The sequence below is a fragment of the Ochotona princeps genome, chromosome 13 (assembly GCF_030435755.1).
Source record: "Ochotona princeps isolate mOchPri1 chromosome 13, mOchPri1.hap1, whole genome shotgun sequence".
In the NCBI taxonomy this organism is placed as follows: domain Eukaryota; kingdom Metazoa; phylum Chordata; class Mammalia; order Lagomorpha; family Ochotonidae; genus Ochotona; species Ochotona princeps.
In genome coordinates this window covers 57556922-57579871 of record NC_080844.1, presented here as the reverse complement: position 1 = coordinate 57579871, position 22950 = coordinate 57556922, and the positions used below count along the sequence as shown (strand labels likewise).

Here is a 22950-nt window from a genome sequence, read left to right as displayed (position 1 = left end):
CAAAAATGGTAAAGAGAAACACACAGAAAGGGACAGAAGCAAACAACCAAGAAAAAAGAAAACTTTAAAATGAAATACTACAACAGTAGCTTAAACTCAAAACTAGCAATACTTTACTAAATCTAAATTGAGTAAATGCTCTGATAAAAGACAAAAACTGGCAGACAAGACTTAGGAACAAAAAAGACCTAATGTGCTGTATACAAGAGATTCAATACACATAAAAACACACAGTGACACCCACTTCTGCCATGAAGGATTAGCCACTATAATCATTTGATCTCATGGCACCAACAGAAACTGAACAAACAAAAAAACATCCATTTTCAAATGCAACAGGCTGCAAAGAGGCTGAGATTCCTCTGTCCTGGCTCACTGCTAAAGGCAGATCTGAGGATGCAGCTAAGGCAAAGAAAGTATGAGGCCAGATATCTCTTTGCTGAGAAAAGAAAGATCAACATTGATGGAAGCTGTGCTATACAGAGACTGTGGGCCAAACTAGAAAAAGAATCTCAAAAAAAAAAAATAAATAAATAAACAGATAAAATAATCAAACAATACCAAACTTCACAACAGGCTGGGAATAGTTTGTGTTTCCATTTGCCAGATAAGAAAGAGCTTATTGGGCCTAGCAGCTAAAGTCCTCGCCTTGAAAGCCCCGGGATCCCATATGGGCGCCGGTTCTAATCCCGGCAGCTCCACTTTCATCCAGCTCCTGCTTGTGGCCTGGGAAAGCAGTTGAGGATGGCCCAATGCATTGGGACACTGCACCCACGTGGGAGACCCGGAGGAGGTTCCAGGTTCCCGGCTTTGGATCGGCGCGTACCGGCCCGTTGCGGCTCACTTGGGGAGTGAATCATCGGATGTAAGATCTTCCTCTCTGTCTCTCCTCCTCTGTGTATATCTGGCTGGAATAAAATGAATAAATCTTAAAAAAAAAAAAAGAAGAAAGAGCTTCTTACACAAAAGGCATCACATAGAGTTGCTGGAAAAACACTGAGTCAAGGGAATACATTAGTGCTATTCTTACAGATTCTTTGGACACACACCACAAGAACACCAAAAGCATTTTTTTATCATAAAGATCTTAAGTCCCAAACTCTAAAACAAACAGAAAAACAGTCAAATACTAAACTACAGGATTTCACAAAGCCAGGATACCAAAAAAAGAGAAAAATTTGCCAGGCTTGGAAAAATGCCAAAAATGTATCATGCAACATTAAATTAGCATAGATTATTAAAGGTATGATTTATAAAACAATTATTATATTCTCAAGAATATAGTGTAAAATACTAACATAACAAGGATAGCAATGGAAAGTATAAAAATGGGCCAGTATTTGGCAGAGTTGCTTAAGCTGTCACGTGCTTCTATATCCCACATGGGGAAGAATTCTCTCCCAGCTGCTCTACTTTTCATCTAGCTTCCTGCTAATGACTTGGCTCAGCGCGGGATGATAGCTTGGGCTCATGCACCCAAGTGGAAGACCTACGTGAAGCTTCTGATTCCTGGTTCAATCAGCCCTGTCCCTGGCCGTGGCAGTCACCTAAGGAGTAAATAAGCAGACCAAACAAGTCTCTCTCTTCCTGCTCTGTGTCACTCCTTCAATACAAATTTTGAAATTCCTTTCTTGAAAAGGTAGTACACAAATGGACAAAATAAAGCATAAAGATTCTTCGCTACAAGTTTCACACAAATGTCTGATACTCTGATTTTAACCTCTGACACTTAACACAGACACCCTAGCTTGTCGTGACCCAGTTCATGACCTACAGAATGGGGAGCCATAAATCGGAAGTGTTTAACCTTCTAAATCTGTGGTAATCTGTTATCGTGCAACAGAAAAACAAGGTAGAACATGCATTTGGCACAGTGGTGAAGATGTAATTTTCAATGCCTGCATTACATGACGTGGTCTGAGTTCAAGACTGCCCATTTTAGATACAGATTCCTAGTGATTTAACCCCCTGGAGGAAGGAGATGATGGCTCAAACATCGAGGTACTAGATTCAGTTCTGGATGCCTGGCTTTGATGAGTCGAGACCTAGCTGCGAGCATTTGGTAAATGTGGGGAGTAACACAGCACATATCTTTCCCCTTTCCTCTCTTATTTTTAACCACACACAAATAAAAATGAATAAGTAAAATTTGAAATAAAAATCACTAATGCACTTTCCAAAACAAAGCAGTGGAAGAGAAACAAAGTGGCAGGGTGTCATTAACACAAATTAAAGTATAAAATGGTAATATGCAACATCTGGAAATTTAGAGCAACTTCAACATTTACCACTAAACAGTCATTTACTAGAAAGTTCTTACATCAATAGAAAAAAACAGGAATATTATGTACTCTTGGTGAACTCATATATTTACTTGAATCTTCATGAGATGGCTCTCCTTATTCCAAGTGTTGCTTTTACGTTAAAAATCTACTCATCTGATACCAACTTTTTACTGATTTAACACAATCTATCTGCTTTAACACTTATAAAATATTTGTGTCACTTTTAGAATTTGTGCAAAGTATATTTGGTTTTCTTATATGCACCCTATACTTGGACCTTAGCTTTGTATCCATTATAAAATCATACTTATTTTTATTGAGGGAATTAAATCAATTAAAGTTAGCTTGATTACTGGTGACCACCTTATCATTATTGAACTGTCCCAACTCTGTTACATATCATACTTTTTCTTGCTCTGGTTTCTTTGAGATTAGTCCTCAGTTATTTCATCCCCTCTCTTGAGTATTAGCTATGACTGTTACTTTGATATTTAATGGTTCAGATTATACATCTACAGAAGTAATTTACCCAAGGCAATAAAGGAAGGTTACAGATTTTAATTCATACCCTTAACCATTTTGTTTCCCCTCTTCTCTAAATATCTGCATAATATTCACAGATAATTATAAAAAGTTCAAAATTGTCCCCAAACATTCGATGTGTAAAGAGAAGGAAAGAGAATTATCTATGCCCTCTCTAAAGCTTGTCTCTAACTCTAACCTTGTTAAGGAAACTAAAGCTGGACAGTAGAGATGAACAATGAATATGTATTCAGGAAATGTTGCAACATTAAAAGAGAACCTGGTTTATGACTTGCTTTATTTCCAGATACAGACAGGTGGGAATTTACAGTCAATAAGTACAGTGGGGAATCAGCAGACAAAAAGTTGCACAAAGGAATTACCTAAAATAATGGAGATTCAGATTAAACCAACTTAATGGGATTGTGGGAGGAAACAAGAATATAAATGCACACTGAGGTTGAAAGTTCTGGTTAAGCCAACTTAGTTAATTTGGCTCTTAATAATAAACCCCAAGGTCTAACAACAACAACAACAACAAAAGGCGAGTGTTGGGTCAAGGAAACAGTTTCATAATTTTCCTTTCTGAGACTACATCAACCCGGAAGACACAGTCAAAAGTTTTTTAAGGCTTCCAGAAACCCAGAGTGCATCCCAATAATGGAAACAATTTGAAATTTAATTTAAAATACTATTATTTCCAACAGACGTTTAACAATTTTCTCAACTTGGGCACTAGCCTCTTGTCATGTTTTTAAGCCCTTTCTATGTTTCTCTTCATCCCTTTGCTTATCTTGACTCTACTTGTTCCACCTACAAATTCCCATCCAATTTTTGCTTAGAACATATTTTAAAGTAATACATATTTAATAAGCAATACATATTTAATAAGTAATGCATATTTAATAAGTGACACACTATTATGCCAAGTGCTGTTACACTTAAATGTAGACAGCAGCAAGTAATGAATATTATTACATGCAGTACATGTGCAAAAAGAAAATAAATAAACAAATAAAATTAAACTATGGAATATACTCAATTTAAAGAAAGGAACTGGAAAATTAAACAGCAACAAAAATAGATGGGAAATTTAGAAAACAAGCTTATATCTGAAGTAAACCAAACCATATTGATAACTATATCTAATATACAAAACCCAAACACTCTTACAAAGAGTACTAACACAGGCAGCTTATCATGTTGACAGAAAGACTTGATACTGCCATGAAACTGAAGGGAAAATGAATCTATAAAGCTATTATTTAAAAATAAAAAAAGATCCAACATTCCTTACATAATGTAAATTTACCTGAAAAACACAACAATATAATAAGACTGCATTACAGTTCTCCAAATAGAACATACTCAAAGCAGCATTCGAGGTGTTTAAGAAACAATCCTAAGTAAACCCAAGTACTAAATATAAAAATTGACATAGAAGAGAAGAAATGAAGATATCAACTAAGACGAGTTTGTTTCATAACTGGGCAGTAACTGTGCATAGGTAATCGTGTGCCTTTCCTCCTCTCATCTAGTGACAGGCACTAGGTTGACCCCACACACTGTGCTGAGGTAAACACAGGGGTGCAGGTACCTTCTTAACATCTGGCGTCTCTTCCTCTGAGTATACACCCACCTGGATATACACCCTCACGGGAATCCTGGATCATACTGCACTTCTACATTTGAGGAAACTCCATACAATTATCCACAAGGGTTGCCCTGATATACATATGACATTCTAATTTTTAAAGCTGTCTTTCCAAATAAAAATTTGCTACCACATAATAACACAGAGCCAGAAAGCACACCAATTCAGGATTAGTTTTTACTTCAGTCTTACACCTGAATGTGAACTGCTTTTATATTTTTAAGTTGTTGCAAAAGGGATGAGGAGAAGAGATGGAGGAAAAGAGTGAAAAGCAAAGAAGCAGAGGAAGGAAGAGAACAAGGAAGGAAGGAAAGAAGGAAGGAGAGGAACTTTTCATTGGACCCTCATGTATCTCATAGTGTCTGATATCTTTCCTATTTGGTCTGTTATAGGAAATATTTTATGATTTCTAATTTAGATTAATATCTAATAGAGTACAGTTATGTTATTTGGGATCCATGAACAAAAGCACTCTATTAACAACTCTAACCTAGAAATTATCACAATGTCTATTAACAGATTAATAAAGAATTTGTAGGCCAAACGGATACATAACAAAAAGGCAGACTGAACTACAATCTCCTCTAACAGTATCAACGGCTCTAACAGTGTCGGCAGAAAGAAAACAGCTACAAAATAGGGTATAATTATGATTCAATTTACCTGAAGTTCAAAACTAGACAAAATATTTTACAATATTAAAAATAGCATAGTGCTCACAAAGATTTGGAAGTGATGAATGGATCATCATGGGATTCTTTTATGCCTAAGTTTTCTTATTTTATGATTATCTAAGATATTTTAAATACTGTGCTTTTTATTTTCTTTTCATATTTTTTTTCATTTTCGCTTTTAAATACATCCATTGAACTTCTATAAGAAATGGTTATTTTTAGACATTTATTTTTCTTTTAAAATGCTGTCTTTTAATTGCAATTTTTAAATAAGATTTATAGAAGAATTATAGTAGTATGCAGCATATTTGGGTACCATTCCTCAAATATTAGTACCCTCTAAAACCAAGTTACATTTACCAAAAAAATAAGAAATTGACATTGGTGCAATGCTAGCAGGTAAGCTATAGATTTCATTTAGATTTCACCTAGCTTGCCACAAATATGCTTTTCTGTTTCATCATCCAATGCATGATATCACATTGAGTACAGTGATTCACGGAGGGTTCCTATGACCAATATTTCTCAGTCTTTATATTGTAACTATCTCCTTTCAAGTGTTCTGGTTAAGTATGTTGCTGAATGTGCTGAGTGCTCCACAATTTGTGGTTGCCTGATGTTTTTTCATGCTTATAGTATGCTTAAATGGATGAAAATATCATATAAATGAAGCCTATTTGTTTCATATTCATAACCTTTTGACTACTCCCTTATTTATGTGTGTATACAAACCTGTCCATGTCAATTTCTCTGTACAGATTAAAATAAACATGAATTAATGCTGGTTAATCAGCCTCTAATCTAGCACCAGAAGGATGACTATAGCCTTTACCTCTTATTTATTTCTTACTTCTTTTTCTTACAATGGATTATCTTCTTCTCATTAAATATAATTAACTGACAGATTCAAGTCTAATTTGCACACTTTTGTTAGAATTATTAATCTGCATTTTGAGAAATATACTTGCAAAAACCAATGTTAATGTGCAGTTTTTCCTTACAGTATTCAGTGAAAATATTGTTTTTCAAAGCTACTACATCAGCACAGTGTGTGTGTGTGTGTGTGTGTGTGTGTGTGTGTGTGTGTGTAAAGAAAGAATCAGAGGAAGGAGGGGAAGTGAAGGGGGGGAGATTATCATATTTGTAATACAGTTATATTCATTCTGTCCTGGGATCCCTCAACATACTGGCTAGCTTGCTTTTAAATTCTTTGTAATGCAGGATACAGATTTTAAAAAGCTCATAGATTTATAAATCAACTACTGCAATACTATACAGAACAGTTCCACATCACCTTGATATCAATCACTATCCCTGCTCCTGTCAAATAAGTTTTCAATTGCTACAGTTTTGTCAGTTTCAGGTTATCTTACAAATACAAAGACACAACATGCAGTTTTTTGCTTTGGCTTCTTCTACTAAGTAAAACACATGTAGGATTTATTGTTGTGTAATTCAATACTTTAGTAACTTTAATTTAATTCATATGTAATAATCTTTGTAAACAGATATTATTGCACCTTGTGCCGCATCCCCTTAGTTAACCATGTTCAGTGCTGCCTGTTTACAACTAGAAGATGTTCTGCAGGATCTCTCTAGTTTTCTGTTTCAGATTTTTAAGGTGTCAGGTAAAGCTATTCATCAGTCATGCTGAGAGCACACATGCACTGAGGAGTTAACACACACAGGGACACCACTCAATCAACAGGGGTGAGAGCCAACAGATACACTCAGCCTATCAGAAACTCAGAGGGATGACTTTCGGAGTGGCATTCCAGATGGTTCTTCACAGGTTCCCAATGTGTTTGAGTCCCAATTACCCAACATGGCAATCAGCTAAATAACAGACTTAAGCTTGGTTCTGGGTTATGTTTGCAACTTACTCTATTTTCTCACCTTTCCCTCCTAGTATCAGCTCCCACATAAACCACTCACCCAGAGCTTTGTACAGAACTTTATCTCTTCTGAAAGACTCTTAACTCTGGTACCACCAGGATTTATTCCCTCTACTTTAAGCAACTTGTTATTTCTTGGTGAAGTCTTCTCCTTCCACGCTATTTTAATTAACAGTTTATCCTCTTTCCTTCCTTTGTTTGATAGCACTAATCACTAACTACATTTATATATTAATTCTATTAGTTTCAGTCAGAACATAAGCTTCACAAATGCAATGATTTTAATCTAATTTGCTTATTATGTCTCTTACACTTAAAAAATTCTTAGCACATTGTGGGGAGCAGGATGCTGAAGCCACTCCCCAGATTAGGAAAGCCAGAATAGTAGGGGCCGTCGCAAGGTGGCGGCTGGCCCAGGGCCAGGAGGCGGATTTGGTCTCGCCAGCAGGTAAACAGGAAGTCACAGGGATAGGCTAATGCCCTCGCTGTGATTACTGGCCTATCACTTAGCGCCAAGTGGACCCACGGGGAGAAGTGATTGGTAGAGAACGATATAAAAGTAACCGGTGAAAGCTAGGACGGACTGGGACGGAGAAAGATGGGACGAGGGAGAGGAAGGACGGGCAGGAGGAAGGGTGTCGGAGAGAAGAAGCGGGGAGGAAAGGTTAGACCAATGGGGACATGAGCAGCAGAGAGAGGGTTTTAAACGCAGCCGGTTTTGGCAGTGAGGGCTCCAGTTGCCATTCCGCCTTTTCCCAGACCCTCAAGAGCGTGCCTTGTCATTTTAGCATCGTCGCTGCTGAGCGGCAGCGCATAGTGGGCACTAAATGAAAGCACACTGAATAAATTAATTTTCAAACAAGCTGATTCTGTTTACTATAAGAACACTGAAAAATTAAATAATCTCAAAATATAAATGGTAAACAAATCCAGTAGCAGTTTTCAAAATAAGGCTTAGTAGCCCCAACCTCATATGTTATATAGAACATCACCATATTCATTAAATGTGTTTGTTAATTCTGAATTTCCTGAGAATTCTAATGCATGTTATAATACCATGAATAATAAAAGACTATGCTCTGCTATAAAGCAGAAAATTCACAAGAAGCCAAATATTTTCTTCTTAACATTTCTTATAAAACTAAATACAACAATCTTTTTCCATAACTGTTGTTAGACTGTTCAGTTATTTTAAACAAAACAATACATACGACAGAAATATGTATAATCTAAGAAAGTTTTTTTTTCATATTGGGGTCTAATGTTTAGTTTTTTCCTAAATCTTCAGTATAATAAAAGAAAATTTCTTCTTGCAAATGTAAGAATCATGAGCATCACACTTTGATTACCTGGACACTGGATAAAGGACCACTCATAGTTCTTCTCTTTGGGACAAAGACTGGTGTCAAGAACCATCTCACTGCTATGCATCCCAACAAACTTCATTGGTCCCCGTGAAGATCCTTCAATGCAGTGTCCTCTTCCTGTGTTGCTAGGATCATTGCACCAGCCACATCCGGGCTGCTCCAAACACTGTCCACAGGTTCGCAATCCAGAACAATTTTGAGCTGCATGGCAAGAACATTCATCGATAGATTACATGACTATAAAACTGTAAACAACAACAAAACTTATCAGCTTAAAAGATTCTAAGATGTCACCTATGGTTAATGTGAACACTTCTGCAATAATAACTAAGAAATAGCAATTACTTGAAGCAAATAAAACACACCTTATTAACAAAACACAGAGAAACTAAAATGCGAATGTAAAAAGGTATGGTAACTTTCACATGAGAAAAGGCAGTCAGTCCTTGAAAAGACTCCAAGGAATTTCACTACAACCAGGACTTTGGGGAACTGATTGTACAGAACACCTTTACCACCTTCCGTGATGTTGTGCCACTTAGTCATTCTCCTTTTGCTTAGAGAGGGTCTTCGACAAAAAATTTTGCACTTGAGTAGTGGACATCCAGTGTAAGTAATGATGACCCGCTTCCCTGAGATTGCTGAGCTTCGTCCGGACTACTGTTCAGGGAAAACACAGTCCAAGACACCAGCAGTTCGCTGTTATGTGGTGGGCAACCTAAATGCTACCCAAACAGCCAAGGAGAGTGGGAACTCAGGAGCCTGACACTCTACTACAATCGTGTAGGGAACAGCACACTAACTTTCTAGGCTGCAGAATATCATCAGTCTTTTTAGAAAAAAATAGATACAAACTATGAGACTAGACAAAGTCTATGAATGCTATGCTGTCATCCTAGGAAAAACTAGCTTTAGTTTGATATCATAGTAAACACTGTTGTTACGTGATACTCAAGATATTTCGTTCTTATTCAGAATATGCTATGTTGGCCTGAGATTTTTGTGATGACTTTACCAGTGCTAGGAATGTTACACTTTGGAGATTTGTTTCTCCATGGAGGACAGCAGCACACATACACAGGGCACCATAAGTGATGCCTTTTTACACATGCAGAAAAATCCGAGATGCAAGAAAAAAAAAAGGCAGATCTCTGGCACTATGATAGTCTTAACAACTTAGCTGTCATTCAGTATTTTAGTCTCAATGGAAATAAGAATGTTCCACAGATTAGTACAACACAAGAATAGTATAGTTTCTTGGTGCACATCAGGATGCAAAATAATAGACTAAATAAAACAATCCATCAGTCATGATGTTTATTGCTGTCAATTCTCTCATTGGGTGAGGGAAAGGAAAGAGTAGGCACATCTCCAATGCTTCCCTTAGTAAGAAACAAAAAAAGAAGCTAACTCTTCGAGTCACTGAACAAGCCACTGGTTTTAACCTTGTAGGCAAAATAATAATACTAATAATAATAATTGAGATGAAGCATCTTCTTTTGGAAATTTACACTTTCAACAATACACAGTAATAAATAAGAGTTTACTTAAACTGTTTTTGATGAGCGGGCATTTAGCACAGTAACGAAGATGCTTCTTGGAATGCCTATGTCCTATATCGGATGCAAAGCCCAACATCCTGTTCCTAGGACCCAGCTTCCTAATAACTGACACCCTGGAGGAGGCAGATGAGGCTCTAGTTCTTGGGTCCCTGCTGACCAGTCTCCACCGGAAAGAGATCTGAGCTCCTGGCCTCAGGCAGACTCAGGCCCCAACTGTTGCAGGCATTGGAAAGTGAACCAACGGATGCAAAGTGTGTGTCTGTCCTGTTTTCTTTCTCTTTCTCTTTCTCTGACTTTCAAATAAAATTAAAATAAATAATTTCAGTTTAGGCATAAAAAGGTCTTCATATGACTTAATATGCCATGGTTGCTATTAGTTTTCTTGGTTTCAAGTTTCTTTCTTGTATCTGTGATTGTAACTAACCTATAGTATTCTTGACCTGTTTATCCTAATTGGCCTCAAACTACATATTGTGTTACTATACAACCAATGGACAATACCAGATTTTATATTACAAGTAAATCTTTACCAAAAATGATTCAAGATAAATGTAGTTTTCTAATTCATCTACAGCTTGTGGATATTTTGTATGAAAAAAATAAATGAAATTTTAGAACTATCTAAAGGAAAGATATTCATTAAAATGTGTTTTAGATGCATTACAAACTAAACCTGAACTCTTCCAAAATACTACTGAAAACATTGCCCAAAAAAGCTGGGAAAAGCTAAGGTTAAAGAATCCTGGGTTTGTTGGTGTAAGTGGATGACAAACCATTAATCTTCTAGTACTCTTTATCTAATAGATTTCAGGCTTTAATAACGCTACAAAATAGCGTGGTGTTCAGAGCAACAATGTATTCTCTTGGATTTAATTTTAGATATAAAACTACTGAGGAAGATAATGCTGGTTTTGTTTTTGCTCAACAGTGATAAGCAACATGAATTGTTGAAAAATTAACAGCAAATTCATTTTTTAAAGAATTTAATGGCAGCTCAAAAGCTGACAAATTTCATTTTTTGTCCTTAAAAAAACCCCACAACACAGTATATTAAAGAAAAACTTAGGCAGTCATGCTATTGTTCCTACAATTGTAAATGGGATAGAAACTACTTCTGAAATAGTTATTCTTATTTATTTTTATTCTGAAATCAAAATTGTAAGATATTCAAAATGGCATTTTAAATGTGAAAATTTGAAAACTCGTATTGTGACCAATTTTTACCAAATTTAAAAAGTGCTTACCTCCCTTAATTGTCAAGAATAGTGTTGAAACTGAGCATGCACGTTAAGTTATATTTTAGACTTTTTAGCCTATTTTTCCTTTTTTATAAAAAGCAAATACAGAAGAATGTGAGATAAAATAATAGATGGAGACACACTCCATCAGCACACAACCTAGAAGAGGAGCTTTACTCTCTGTCCTGTTTATCAATCAGCTCCCCCCATGTTCTCCCAGTAGTATCCATATCTAGTATTTATGAGAAAAACACTGGATCTCACTCTATGGTTTTACCACCTAAATAACCATTTCTAAATAACATCTGCCTACTCTAGAACTTCATGTAAATGGAATCACAGTATGTCATGTGTGAAAATGAGCAAAGAGAATCAGTGGTCTGTAAGTCCTGAAGACGGGAAAGTTGGAGGAACGAGCTGCATCAAAGCCAACACTCCCAGGAAACCTCCAAGGGCTCCTTCCCAGGGGACACAGAAACAGAAGTGAGCAACTAGACAGATTTCAAAAAAGCCATGAGTGCATCTATAAAAGCTGCAAAGACAGAAGGAGTGCACGGCTTAAATAGAAGGCTAGGACACAGGAATCTGCAATGCGATTAAGATTGTCCAGAGACAATTCCTTTAACGAAACTGAAGCTCCTCCTGAATACCTTTCAACAACAAACAGGTGAGTTTCAGAAATACTGAACTCCTGGTGGCTGGCATTTTGTCTCCTCTGACTGAACCTGCTCTGCAGGTCCTTTGGGGAATGGCACAAGCATACATTATCAAGTATACTAACTCATTTCAAACCCTGATCCCTTGGCCTTACTGAGTTACTTTGATATTTAGAGATAAAGAAATAGGTACCAGAAACATTCCTCCCATTTTGTTTGTGTCTTGTTCTAATCAAAGAGTCTTGGGCATACATAACTTGAACACCAGCTACATTTCAGATGATTCTGAAGCTAACTGTGTTGGTGGAAGAGTAAACTCATATGTTCCTGAAAGGTTCACTATGCAAAAAAAAGTCTATATCAATTATAAGAGTAACAGTTCCCAATGAATGGCACATGAGTGAAAGGATTCAACATCAAAAAGCAGGTAAATAACTGTTCTGCTTTCTTGTTACAAATCTAAACAATGAAATCATGTCCTAGTCAAACGGGTATTTTTCATGAGCCTCAGGGTCAGAGGATAGATTGTAGAAAAATAAGCGAGTACCTTCCTTCCTTCTACCAAGCAGAAGCAGCATCATAGGGTCTCAACTCCCCAGCAGGTCAGCAAATGTTATCAGTAGTATTATCCATTTCCTTAGCAATGTCACTCTGGCATAAACTGACTTCGTAAACCAGGCCATTCTCACAATCACTTGGTAGTCAGTATCAAAAACATCAGTCAAATGGATTCTCACTTTATAATCCTTAGCAAAAATGAGACTAGCAAGGGGAAGGATCTGCCTCCTGGCACGCAACTTAGAACAAGTATAACACTACCAAGACTATGCATCCTGGATTTGCAGCCTATGTTAACCTGATCTCACATAAATAAACAAATAAATAAATAAACAAATAAATAAATACATTCAAATTGAGAATCCTGAAGAACAGCATTTGCAAATTCTTCAAAACTATCAAGCCATGTAAGCAAAATTAATCTTGAGAAATTTATTAGACTGAAGGACACTGAAGTAGCACTGTAAAGTAGTGTGTGATCCTGCAGCTGAATACAACTGTGTGGTATGATGTTGTCTACAAATAACTGAAGAGTTTAGCACACAAATGTGGCAAATTATTTAAAACACTGTAATTACTGAAATTCAAAATCACAATACAACTGAAACCATAGGCAAATAGCATTCATGGGTTTTAAAACTATGCTTTAAATCATTGTGCAAGTATTTTCCTTCATTGTCTAAAACCACAAATGTTTCATTCTTCTTTCCATAATAGAAAAAGTGATCCATACTGCTATTAAACAAAAAATACTTACGAGAGCAGGTGGCAGTTTGCCACTCGAGACACTGTCCATATGGAAAAGAGATTATATAAGCATTCGAATCAACGCATCGCTTCGTACTGCTGCACCACATACACTCCAGGCCGCTGCTCGTGCAGTTGGAACACGATGTCCTTAGAGAACATGGCTTCTTGCATGGCCGTGCATTTTGATTTGGACTAACTTGAATAAATCAACAGATAATTATTATTTAATTTTAACTGCACTTTAATAATAGTGTATGGGTTTTATTTGTTTTATTGCTTAGGGACTGCCATAATTATATAACAAATTTCACTACAATATAAAAAGGTAAATGAAAATAAACATAATTAGTCAATATATTTCAACTTATATTTGTATTCGAAAGTTTATAACTTCTTTACCATATTCTGTAAAATAAAAGATGATTTAAAAACTGATAAATCACAGTAAAATCAATAACACAGTTTTTCCAGTAGCTGATTATTAGGCACAGCATTATTTACTTTCCAGCCACACTTTTTCCATAAACATGCCATGTCTTATTAAAAGAGATGTCAGTGAAAATGTTTCTTGCATAAACAATATTAATACTCATCTTACCATAATAACTTCATATAATACAGGTTATTTATTACACAAATATAATTTTCCCCTACTAATTAAGGGAGAAAAAACTCTGGTAAAGACGTGACTAAACCGAGACCTCTGTACAGGGCAGAAGGAAATGTAAAAGGGCACAGCCTTTTTTGGAAACCAACATGATCAGTCTGCAAAAAGATTAACACAAAGTTTCTTCCTGATTTAGCTGTTTCAGTTTTGTCAAAATCTTCCAAATACATATTTGAATTAGAAGCATTATTCCATAATCAGAAGGCAGAAGTAACTAAGTGTCCATCAATAGTTATACAGATTGTGATGTTTTCACACAATGAATTATTAATAAGCTATTAAATAAGAATGAAACTCCAACACACATTACAATGTGGATGAATCTTGAAGATATTATCCCATTCACTTGAGATACTTAGTGCAAATTCATTGAGACAAAAAGTAGAATGTTGGAGAAGAAAAGGGAATTGAGGTGTTATTATTTAAAGACAATAGTGTTTCATTTTATAAAATGAAAAAAAGTCATCTTGGAGGATGATGATGGTAATGTTTGCACCACAGTGTGAATATACTGAATTTCACTACCTACACACTTAAAAATGATTAAGATGGTAAATTTTATGTGATATATTCTTGCCTAGGGCAAAAGAAATGTTTAAAATGAAAAATAATCCCACAGTCCTTTCTTATTCAACAAAGAGCTATTATAAAAGCTTTAATATGAATAGTTCCTTTTACTTGACAACCAAAATAATAAATCTATAAGATTATTAAGCCAATCTTCTTAACAGCACATGATTCTCTCAATTATTATCTTGAAAATGAAAGAAATTAACAAGTAAAGACTAGATTATACCTATACTATAAGAAACTATAACCATATATTGATAATACAAGTATTTCCATCAAAAACTAAAGACAGCATAAAACATTAACAAGTAAATGCTGAGATCACAAAGTGGAACATGTCGATAAAATGCATTTATATGAAGAGCAAGGAAATAGCATCAGTGGCAGAAAAGGGGATTAAGAAAGATTTTCAAAGAAATAGATATTGATGAAACTACTTACCAACAGGTTTTTCACAAACAAGTCCATCTGCCATAGACGTGCAAGGATTAGCCTTTAAACCTGCCACTGCAGCCCTTTCTAGATATGCACAGAATCCAGAATCATTCGGTTCACCAGGAAGCCACTGCAGTGTTGTGTTGGTAAAAGGCGACATGTCTTCCCAACCCCAGTACGATATGTTGATCTTGCGCAAGCCTACCCAAGGTGCTACCTTCTGTAAACAATCGGAAAAAGAAATTAGATGAAAAACACTGCACCATATAGCCCCCAAGCAAGGAGTTTACCATCATTATGAACTACATTTAACGGACTAGCACTGTGGCACAGCAAAGTAAGACTCCCATTCTAAGCCACATGTGCAACAGTTTGAGCACTAGGGGCACCATTTCCCATTCACCTCTCTGCTGCTGTAGCAGAGAAAACAGTGGAGGATGCCCAATGGGCAGGGGCACCTGCACTCACATGGTACACCCAGAGGAGGTTCTATGATCCTGGCTTTGACCTGGCTCAGCCCTAGCTGCTGTGACCACGTAGGGAGTGAATCAATGGACAGAAGACCACCTCCTGCCCATAACTGCCTTTCAAATAAACAAAACAATCTTGAAAAATTATACTTGAAAATATACAGAAGTGCCCTTCTAATGACTTATAGCATCTTAAGAATAATTAACAATTCTGAGATACTTTGGAGAATGATATAGGATACCATTTTAAAGATATATTTATTCAGGGCCCGGCGGCGTGGCCTAGCGGGCTAAAGTCCTCGCCTTGAATGCGCCGGGATCCCATATGGGCGCCGGTTCTAATCCCGGCAGCTCCACTTCCCATCCAGCTCCCTGCTTGTGGCCTGGGAAAGCAGTCGAGGACGGCCCAAAGCTTTGGGACACTGCACCCACGTGGGAGACTTGGAAGAGGTTCCAGGTTCCTGGCTTCGAATCGGCACAGCACCGGCCGTTGTGCTCACTTGGGGAGTGAATCATCGGATGTAAGATCTTCCTCTCTGTCTCTCCTCCTCTCTGTATATCTGACTTTGGAATAAAAATAAATAAATCTTAAAAAAAAGAAAGATCTCTCTCTCTCGCTGTCTCCTTCCCTTTGTAAAAAAAAAAAAAAAGATATATTTATTCTGAACTTGGCAGGTTTTAAACAGCCACGTTTAGTAGGTTAAGAATCTAAATAAAAATTGCCATTATATGCACTGGGAGAAACAGAAAACAAAATCAACACATAATATATACAATACGTAGGTGATTTCAAAATAGCAGTTTCTAAAACGACAAAACTAGACTTGGAAGTAGGTGAAACTTTAAATAAATGTCACCCATTTGTATTAATAAAGGAGCTGAAAACAATTGAGGAACTTCAACTCCTGTGCCCACAATGTAACAGTGCTTGACAATGACTGCTTTTAGTGCCTTCGTTAGTATTTCAAAACTGTCTTTAAATCAAAATATTTTTGCATTTATATACCCTGAACATTACTTCATTTTAAAATGTTACCCTCAAAATATGCCCCCAAAATAATATCTTCTTGATCTGAGTTATTTTTAAAAGCTCTATTTGATTATAAACACTTCTAATTTAACGTACAATACGACACTAAGCTACCAAAGGTTTTACAATATGAAGACTAAAACGCCCAAAAATTCTACATCTTTTTTTTTTTACATCACAAAATGACCAAAGATTTAGAGACCTATAAAATGTATAAATTCAGTGAATTTCATATAGTAGTTAATAAATATTCATAGAAAAATTAAACCATTTTACAAATTTCTGCTAAGAACATAAGTCATTTATTCCCTAGTGTAGTGCTAGGTAATAGGTAACCAATATATTTTGCTATACAAAGTTCAATAGAATAAAGTTATTATGCCCACCATCCAACATGATGCCGAAAATGAAGATGGTCCATCATAAACAACAGTTCTAATTATAAAATACTCATCCTGATTAATATTGTGATCATTATCTATTTCATTAATTTTCAGATATTTTGACAGCAAAAAGCTATAATATTCTTACAGCTCTTAATAACAGCAGCAGAAGTAAATCCAGCACAGATATTTCAGATTAACAATTGTATTCACATTATAGCAATACTCCCTATATTCCAAAACTATTGTAAAGACAAGTCATTTAAAATAAAATATTATTCCCTAATTCATCATGATAAGAATCAGAGAGAAAGAGAAGAAAAACAGCAAAATGAAGCAGTTTATACAACATTTAACATAACTGTTACTCAGTAAGTGAACTGGATAGGCAGTTGAAAATGAAAGATAAATTACTATATTATGAAAATTTATTGAGGCACACTATAAATCATTGTAACATTTCATTAGCCATTTCTGATAAGTAAATGAACATTTGACCCAAGATATCTCTTTAAAGTGCATGAATATGTCGATCTTTACTTGCCAAAGAAGGGTTATCTTGAGTTTATACAACTGCAATGACTCAGAATATAATTCATTTTGCTAAAGATATACTTAATGGAGTGTCACCTTGCGGAAGTTTCTACCTTTGAAATCCTGCTAAAACTGAGCTTCGTGATAAAAATAAAACCTTCTTCAATAACAGTGTATGTGTTTCAGCAAAACAACAAGAGTTCTTCATAATCCAAAGTAACTGTTAACCCAATCTTTATGGTTTATAATAGGCAAAAAAGAAACAACTATGGCAACTTCTAAAATAGCACATTTCAAGGTAACAATTATTCTGTAAAACTAATTCTCACATATTGACTGCTAACTGTCCCTCATTTATTGTATCAAAAAAAAAATGAAGTTCCCAGCATCACAAAAATGCAAATACATCTTAATTGGTGCCCCATACTATTAAAAATAAAACTATATAAATATCCCTTGCTAAAATTTTCTAAAACATTATCAAAACCAATAGACACTTCCTAACTGCTATCAAATATATCTGATTTTGCTACCTTGCTAGCACCTATCAGCTAAGAGGGAGGAATAGAGGTATAGCTACGGCCTCCTTACATGTATCTTCATGTGATGTCCAAACCCAACTCCTGAAAAACATTCCTGGGGTATTCCACAGAAACTCTTCCAGCTCCACAGTACTGCACAGATATCTGCTTTCAACCAGCATTTGCTGAAGTAATTGCAGCAGTGCAGGTAAAGCTGCAGCTTGCAATGCTGACATCCCATATGGGCACTGGTTCAGGTTAGTGGCTGCTCCATTGCTGACCCAGCTCCCTGTGAAGGTGCCTGGGAAACCACAAGAAAGTGACCTAAGTGCTTGGGGCCCTGCACTAAGAGCAGAGCTGTGGTAGAAACTCCTGGCTCCTGGCTTCAGCCTGGTCCTACCCTGGCTCTTGCGGACATCTGGGGAGTAAACCAGCAGAGGGAAGATCTCTATCTCACCATCTCTCTCTCTCTCTCCAATTCTGCCTTTCAAACATATAGATAAATATTTTTTTAAAAAATCATTTATTGTCTTAGGTCATCTATAATAGCAATTATCATACTTCAGTTTAATTTTGTCTCTAAACTCTTGGAGAACAGTGATTATCTTTTGATCTCTGCATTATCAGCAGACAGCAGGTAGTCCTATGCACTGAAGCTACTCAAGAGTCTGCTAAATGAATCGATTCTGGCCTTTTTTCACAGAAAACTATAGCTACAATTCAACAAAAATGGTTTTATTGATCTACTGTTCATATAAAGTTAGGATAGTTTTTCATCACTATATTCTAGTCTAGAAAGGTATCTTTTACAAGGAAAATAACCCAGCGGGATATCCATTTAAAAACATTTGAATATTTACAAAGCCAGGGCTTTTATTAATCTACTAATGCTATCAGTGATGGAGAGGACTTTGGCCCCACAAATAAAAAGTGACACTAGAAATTAGATTATCCATTATTGATAATTACAAGAAACATATACACTGATTTAACCACAAGTATCAGAATAGGCAGGAAGGGGAGACTGAACAGCCACACAAAAACTTCAATTACTTACCATGGAAAAGCGACAATACTCATCTGAAGCAGATACTTTTTCCAGAATCAATGTTGATATTAATTATTCATCAAATAAAATCATTTATTTACCTAAAAATTCAGTCTCCAAATAAAGCTTCCTGGAAATAGTAGTAACAGCAATGGTGGGAATTAAGACACAAAAATAATAACTCACAAAAGAATGACAGAGGAAGCAGGTATTTAGCTTGTAATTAGTAAAGAAACCCATGTCCACATCAGAATGCCTGAGTGTGACTGCCAGTTCTGGCTCCAGACTCCACCTTCCTGTCACCCTGCAGGACAGTAGTGATGGCTCAAGTACTGAAGTGTCTGTCCCCACATACTAGACCTGGCCCTGTCCTGCTCCCAGCCATCACAGGCTCTAGAGCAGTAACCCAGTAGAACAGAACTCTTTCTCCCTCTTTCTCTCTCTCTGCCTGTCAAATACATGCCAAAAAACAAACAAACAAAAAACAGTGGGTGCCAGGTCCATGAGCCCCAGGGATGGGGCATCTAGCAGGTCTTGGGTTGCCTGGCCTGGGTCCTGAGACCCACATGCCAGGTGGGTGCTGGGTGTATGACCCATGGAGGTGGGGAATCTGGCGGGGCTTGGGTCACCTAGCCCTGGTCCTTGGATCTACATGCAGGCAAAAAGGTGGAACAGTGCACACAGACCCTGATGCACATGGTGAATAGGGTAGCTCATCTGGTATTGCAGAAGAGGAAGAACAGAGCAAACTGGACAACTACTCCAGCAAATAAGGACACCAAAAATGGAGACTTGTGGTCGACTGCATCAGTCAATGGAAACTGGGAGGGATGACTCACCCCTGTATCAGCGAAATTAGCATCTCAGAACTAATCAAACCAATTTGTCATAACCCTCAAAACATGCACTACATTGGGACCCTGGGTTGATGTCGGGTGGTGTTCCCATCCCTGGGTACAGGGATATTTGGAAGGCTGGGTGTGGCTTCCCCATTTAACTCTTCCCTTTCCCCAGAGACAAGAATAGAGAATTTGAAAGCTAAATAAATAAATAAATAAATAAGAATAGCGATCATGGTAAATATTCAAAAGCAAAATACATGTATATTCTTTACTCGCCATATCTCATTTTTTACAAGAAATCATTTATTACGTTTTTCCTGCAGCTAATACTTGATGATATTTTCTCTGAAAAGTGTCCAAGGCAAATCATCTCCACCACACATACAGCAGTTATTCTTAAATCATATGCGCATGCTTTCTAAGTGTAGTTATTTGTGTTTACTATTGAAAACTATAAAACTAAGTTACCAAAATAAATACAGAACAAGTCCTACGTCAATTCACTTTCAAATCTGCCTCCTCTTATCAAGATTCATCAAAAATGACGCACTTAGTAACACAAAAAGAATGAGTCATTTTCAAGAATTAAGGGATTATTATCATCACAACATAAAATATGCAGACGTTACCTGCTGTGTATACTTCTGTATTTCATCCAGAACAAATTCTACTTCTTTTGATGTTGTTAAGGAAGCAAGATTTCCACTAAGATTGTAGCAATAAAGCTTTGCATTATCATAGCTTTCTCTGCTGGAATTGATTCTAAGGCAAGCATCCCCAACATGATTCCATCCTTCTCCACAAAGATGAGCTAGACAAAAAGACAAAATAAAAAATAAGTGTCTATCTATATCTATAACTATATATATGTGTGTGTGTGTGTGTGTGTGTGTTGTTTTTAGATCACAAAACAGCAGTTGTATTTTTAAGCTATTTCAGAATTTGAAATAGAACATCAATTTTTATTTAAATCGTTTAAAAATATGGCATTATAAGTTTCTCAATAATATCCCAAAGCAATTTGGCTAATTCTTAGGTGGAGAACAGAACAAAACACAATATTTTCCTTCAGTTTTTAAGCAGGAACTATGGTTCTATTAAGTCTGTGAAAATGTGTTGGCTGTTAACATTTTCCATGTAAAGGTGTATTCATATGTGATACCTCTCAAGGCAAAATTATTCTTATTGTCCATATCCCAAAGTCCAGATCACAAAGACAAGAACACTTTAACATAAGAACAACTGCTACATAAGAAGAAGTAGTTTCAAGTTTCTTCCTATGAGATTACCAATCTTCAAAATTAGTTTCTATATCTCAAGTCCACTGTCTTACTAGGAGTGGGGTTCATAGATTTTTTAAATTATTAGTGTGAATAAAAAATACCTCCTTTCACTTGTGTTTAATAAAGAAACATTACAGTGCAATTTTTATTTTTATATAAATTCTTCAAAACTTTACAAAGGTTAAATGTGATATTCAATGATAATAGTTCATTCATAGTGTTAAAATTGAACAATTTTCTAATTGCATGTTTATGAAGGCATTTTAAAGTTAAACTTTAGTGTTCGTTAATTAACAATGCAGTGTCTTACTAACATTCTGGTCTATACAGTTGGGCTACACGTTAGTTTCCCTATCACATTAAATATAGAGTGCAGACTGCTGGCATGCATGAGCGCCTCAGAAGCCTTACTACAGCCCTTAGGAGAGGATTCTAGGCAGCATTCTCAAACACGCTCGCCTTCAACTCTTAGGTATTATTGACAGTCCTATAAATCTTCACTGTATGAATATGTAATGATGTGATCCTATTAAAATTAAAACATCAGTTTCTTTAAATATATTTACTTATTCATTTAAAGCAATATTTTAAATCCCATTACAAATGTGCTCTTCCAGCTGCAGGAATGTACTGCTCCTTTGTTCTGTATAAACAGATCTGAAACAGACATATTCTCACATCCCCTCCACCAAGAGGAAACCAGCTAAGGGTGCCTATTAGGTCCCTGCCATTTTACCATTAGGTGGATTAATGAATGAACAGCAGATGGCAAAGACAGTCATTGAGGATAAAGCAAATAGAGTGACTACAGTTGTGGAATCCAGGGTATGAATATCAGCCATACTCTCTAACTTTTCCATATTTTTGAAATTTTTGTAATGTAATATCAGTGAGAAATACTACAACTTACCATAAATTGCATATTTTATTTCAAAAACTTAGAACTCTGAGCCCAGCATGGTAGCCTAGTGGCTAAAGTCTTCGCCTTGCACACACTGGAATCCCATACGGGCGCCGGTTCTAATCCTGGCAGCCCCATCCAGCTACCTGCTAATGGCCTGGGAAAGCAGTTGAGGATAGCCCAAAGACTTGGTACCCTGCACCCATGTGGGAGACCCAGAAGAAGCTCCTGGCACCTGGCTTCGGATCAGCTCAACTCTGCCCATTGTGGCCACTTGGGGAGTGAATTATCGGAGAGAAGATCTTCCTCTCTCTCTCTTTTCTCTTTGTATATCTGACTTTCCAATGATAATAAGTAAATAAATAAATAAATACTAAAAAAAAAACCTTAGCACTCTAAATAAAAATTAACTGGTATGGCACTGTTTTACATTATTGCCTTAACTCTTCTTTAATACCTAGAACTACATGAAAACTGTATTTTCAATCTACCGGATACAACCAAAGGTAATTTTATTATCATTTTCCCAAACTTCTACTGACAACCAAATTCCTTTCTTATAAATTAAATTTCTTTGAAGCATATACATTGCTCCAGTCAAATCTTATTTGGGGTCAGGATACACAGTGTCTTCCTACAAGCAAGCACCGTCAGTATCCACATGACAGTTTCATAACTAAACTCTTAGAAACCAATTTTTCCCTTTTAGAGTCATCTCACTGTTATTTCTCAACCCTTCCTACCAAATTAACATGTTCCAACTTAGTCAAAGTAAACACATATGCACATATCACTGTTAAAAATCTTTTTCAGTTTATTAACAAAATTAAAAACATTAATAAAAATTCCCAAACACTAATGATAACTTTAAAGGCAGTCTAATTTGTTTATATTGCATGGATTTGCAAGAAATATTCATGTTTTAAAATATACTTATTAATATAAAGAATAGTTCGTAGATACAGCAGTAATTGTCTTCCTCCCTTTCTTTTTCCTGCCTTCCTTCCTTGCTTCTTCTCTTTTTTTTTCTTCATTAGTTTGAAAGATTCACTTTCAAAATAAATTCTATGATGCCATTTTTTCTAATAATATTTGGGATTACATA

General features: G+C 36.1%; 1 protein-coding gene across 3 annotated transcripts in view; it reads right to left on the bottom strand.

The window, feature by feature from the left end:
- ATRNL1 (attractin like 1) overlaps window positions 1–22950 on the bottom strand; it is a 558159-nt gene that overhangs the window by 408343 nt on the left and 126866 nt on the right. For 2 of the 3 annotated variants that reach the window (XR_009246557.1, XM_058671950.1), the window contains exons 15-18: window positions 20291–20472; window positions 14840–15053; window positions 13169–13357; window positions 8380–8598 (exon numbers count right to left, since the gene is read on the bottom strand). Coding sequence is in view for 2 of the 3 variants with exons in the window: in XM_058671950.1 (XP_058527933.1) it covers window positions 8380–8598; window positions 13169–13357; window positions 14840–15053; window positions 20291–20472 (804 nt within the window). In the remaining variant the exon portion in view is untranslated. Of the gene's footprint in view, window positions 1–8379; window positions 8599–13168; window positions 13358–14839; window positions 15054–18853; window positions 18950–20290; window positions 20473–22950 lie in introns of those variants that run through there. The other variant, XM_058671951.1, reaches the window with a different exon arrangement.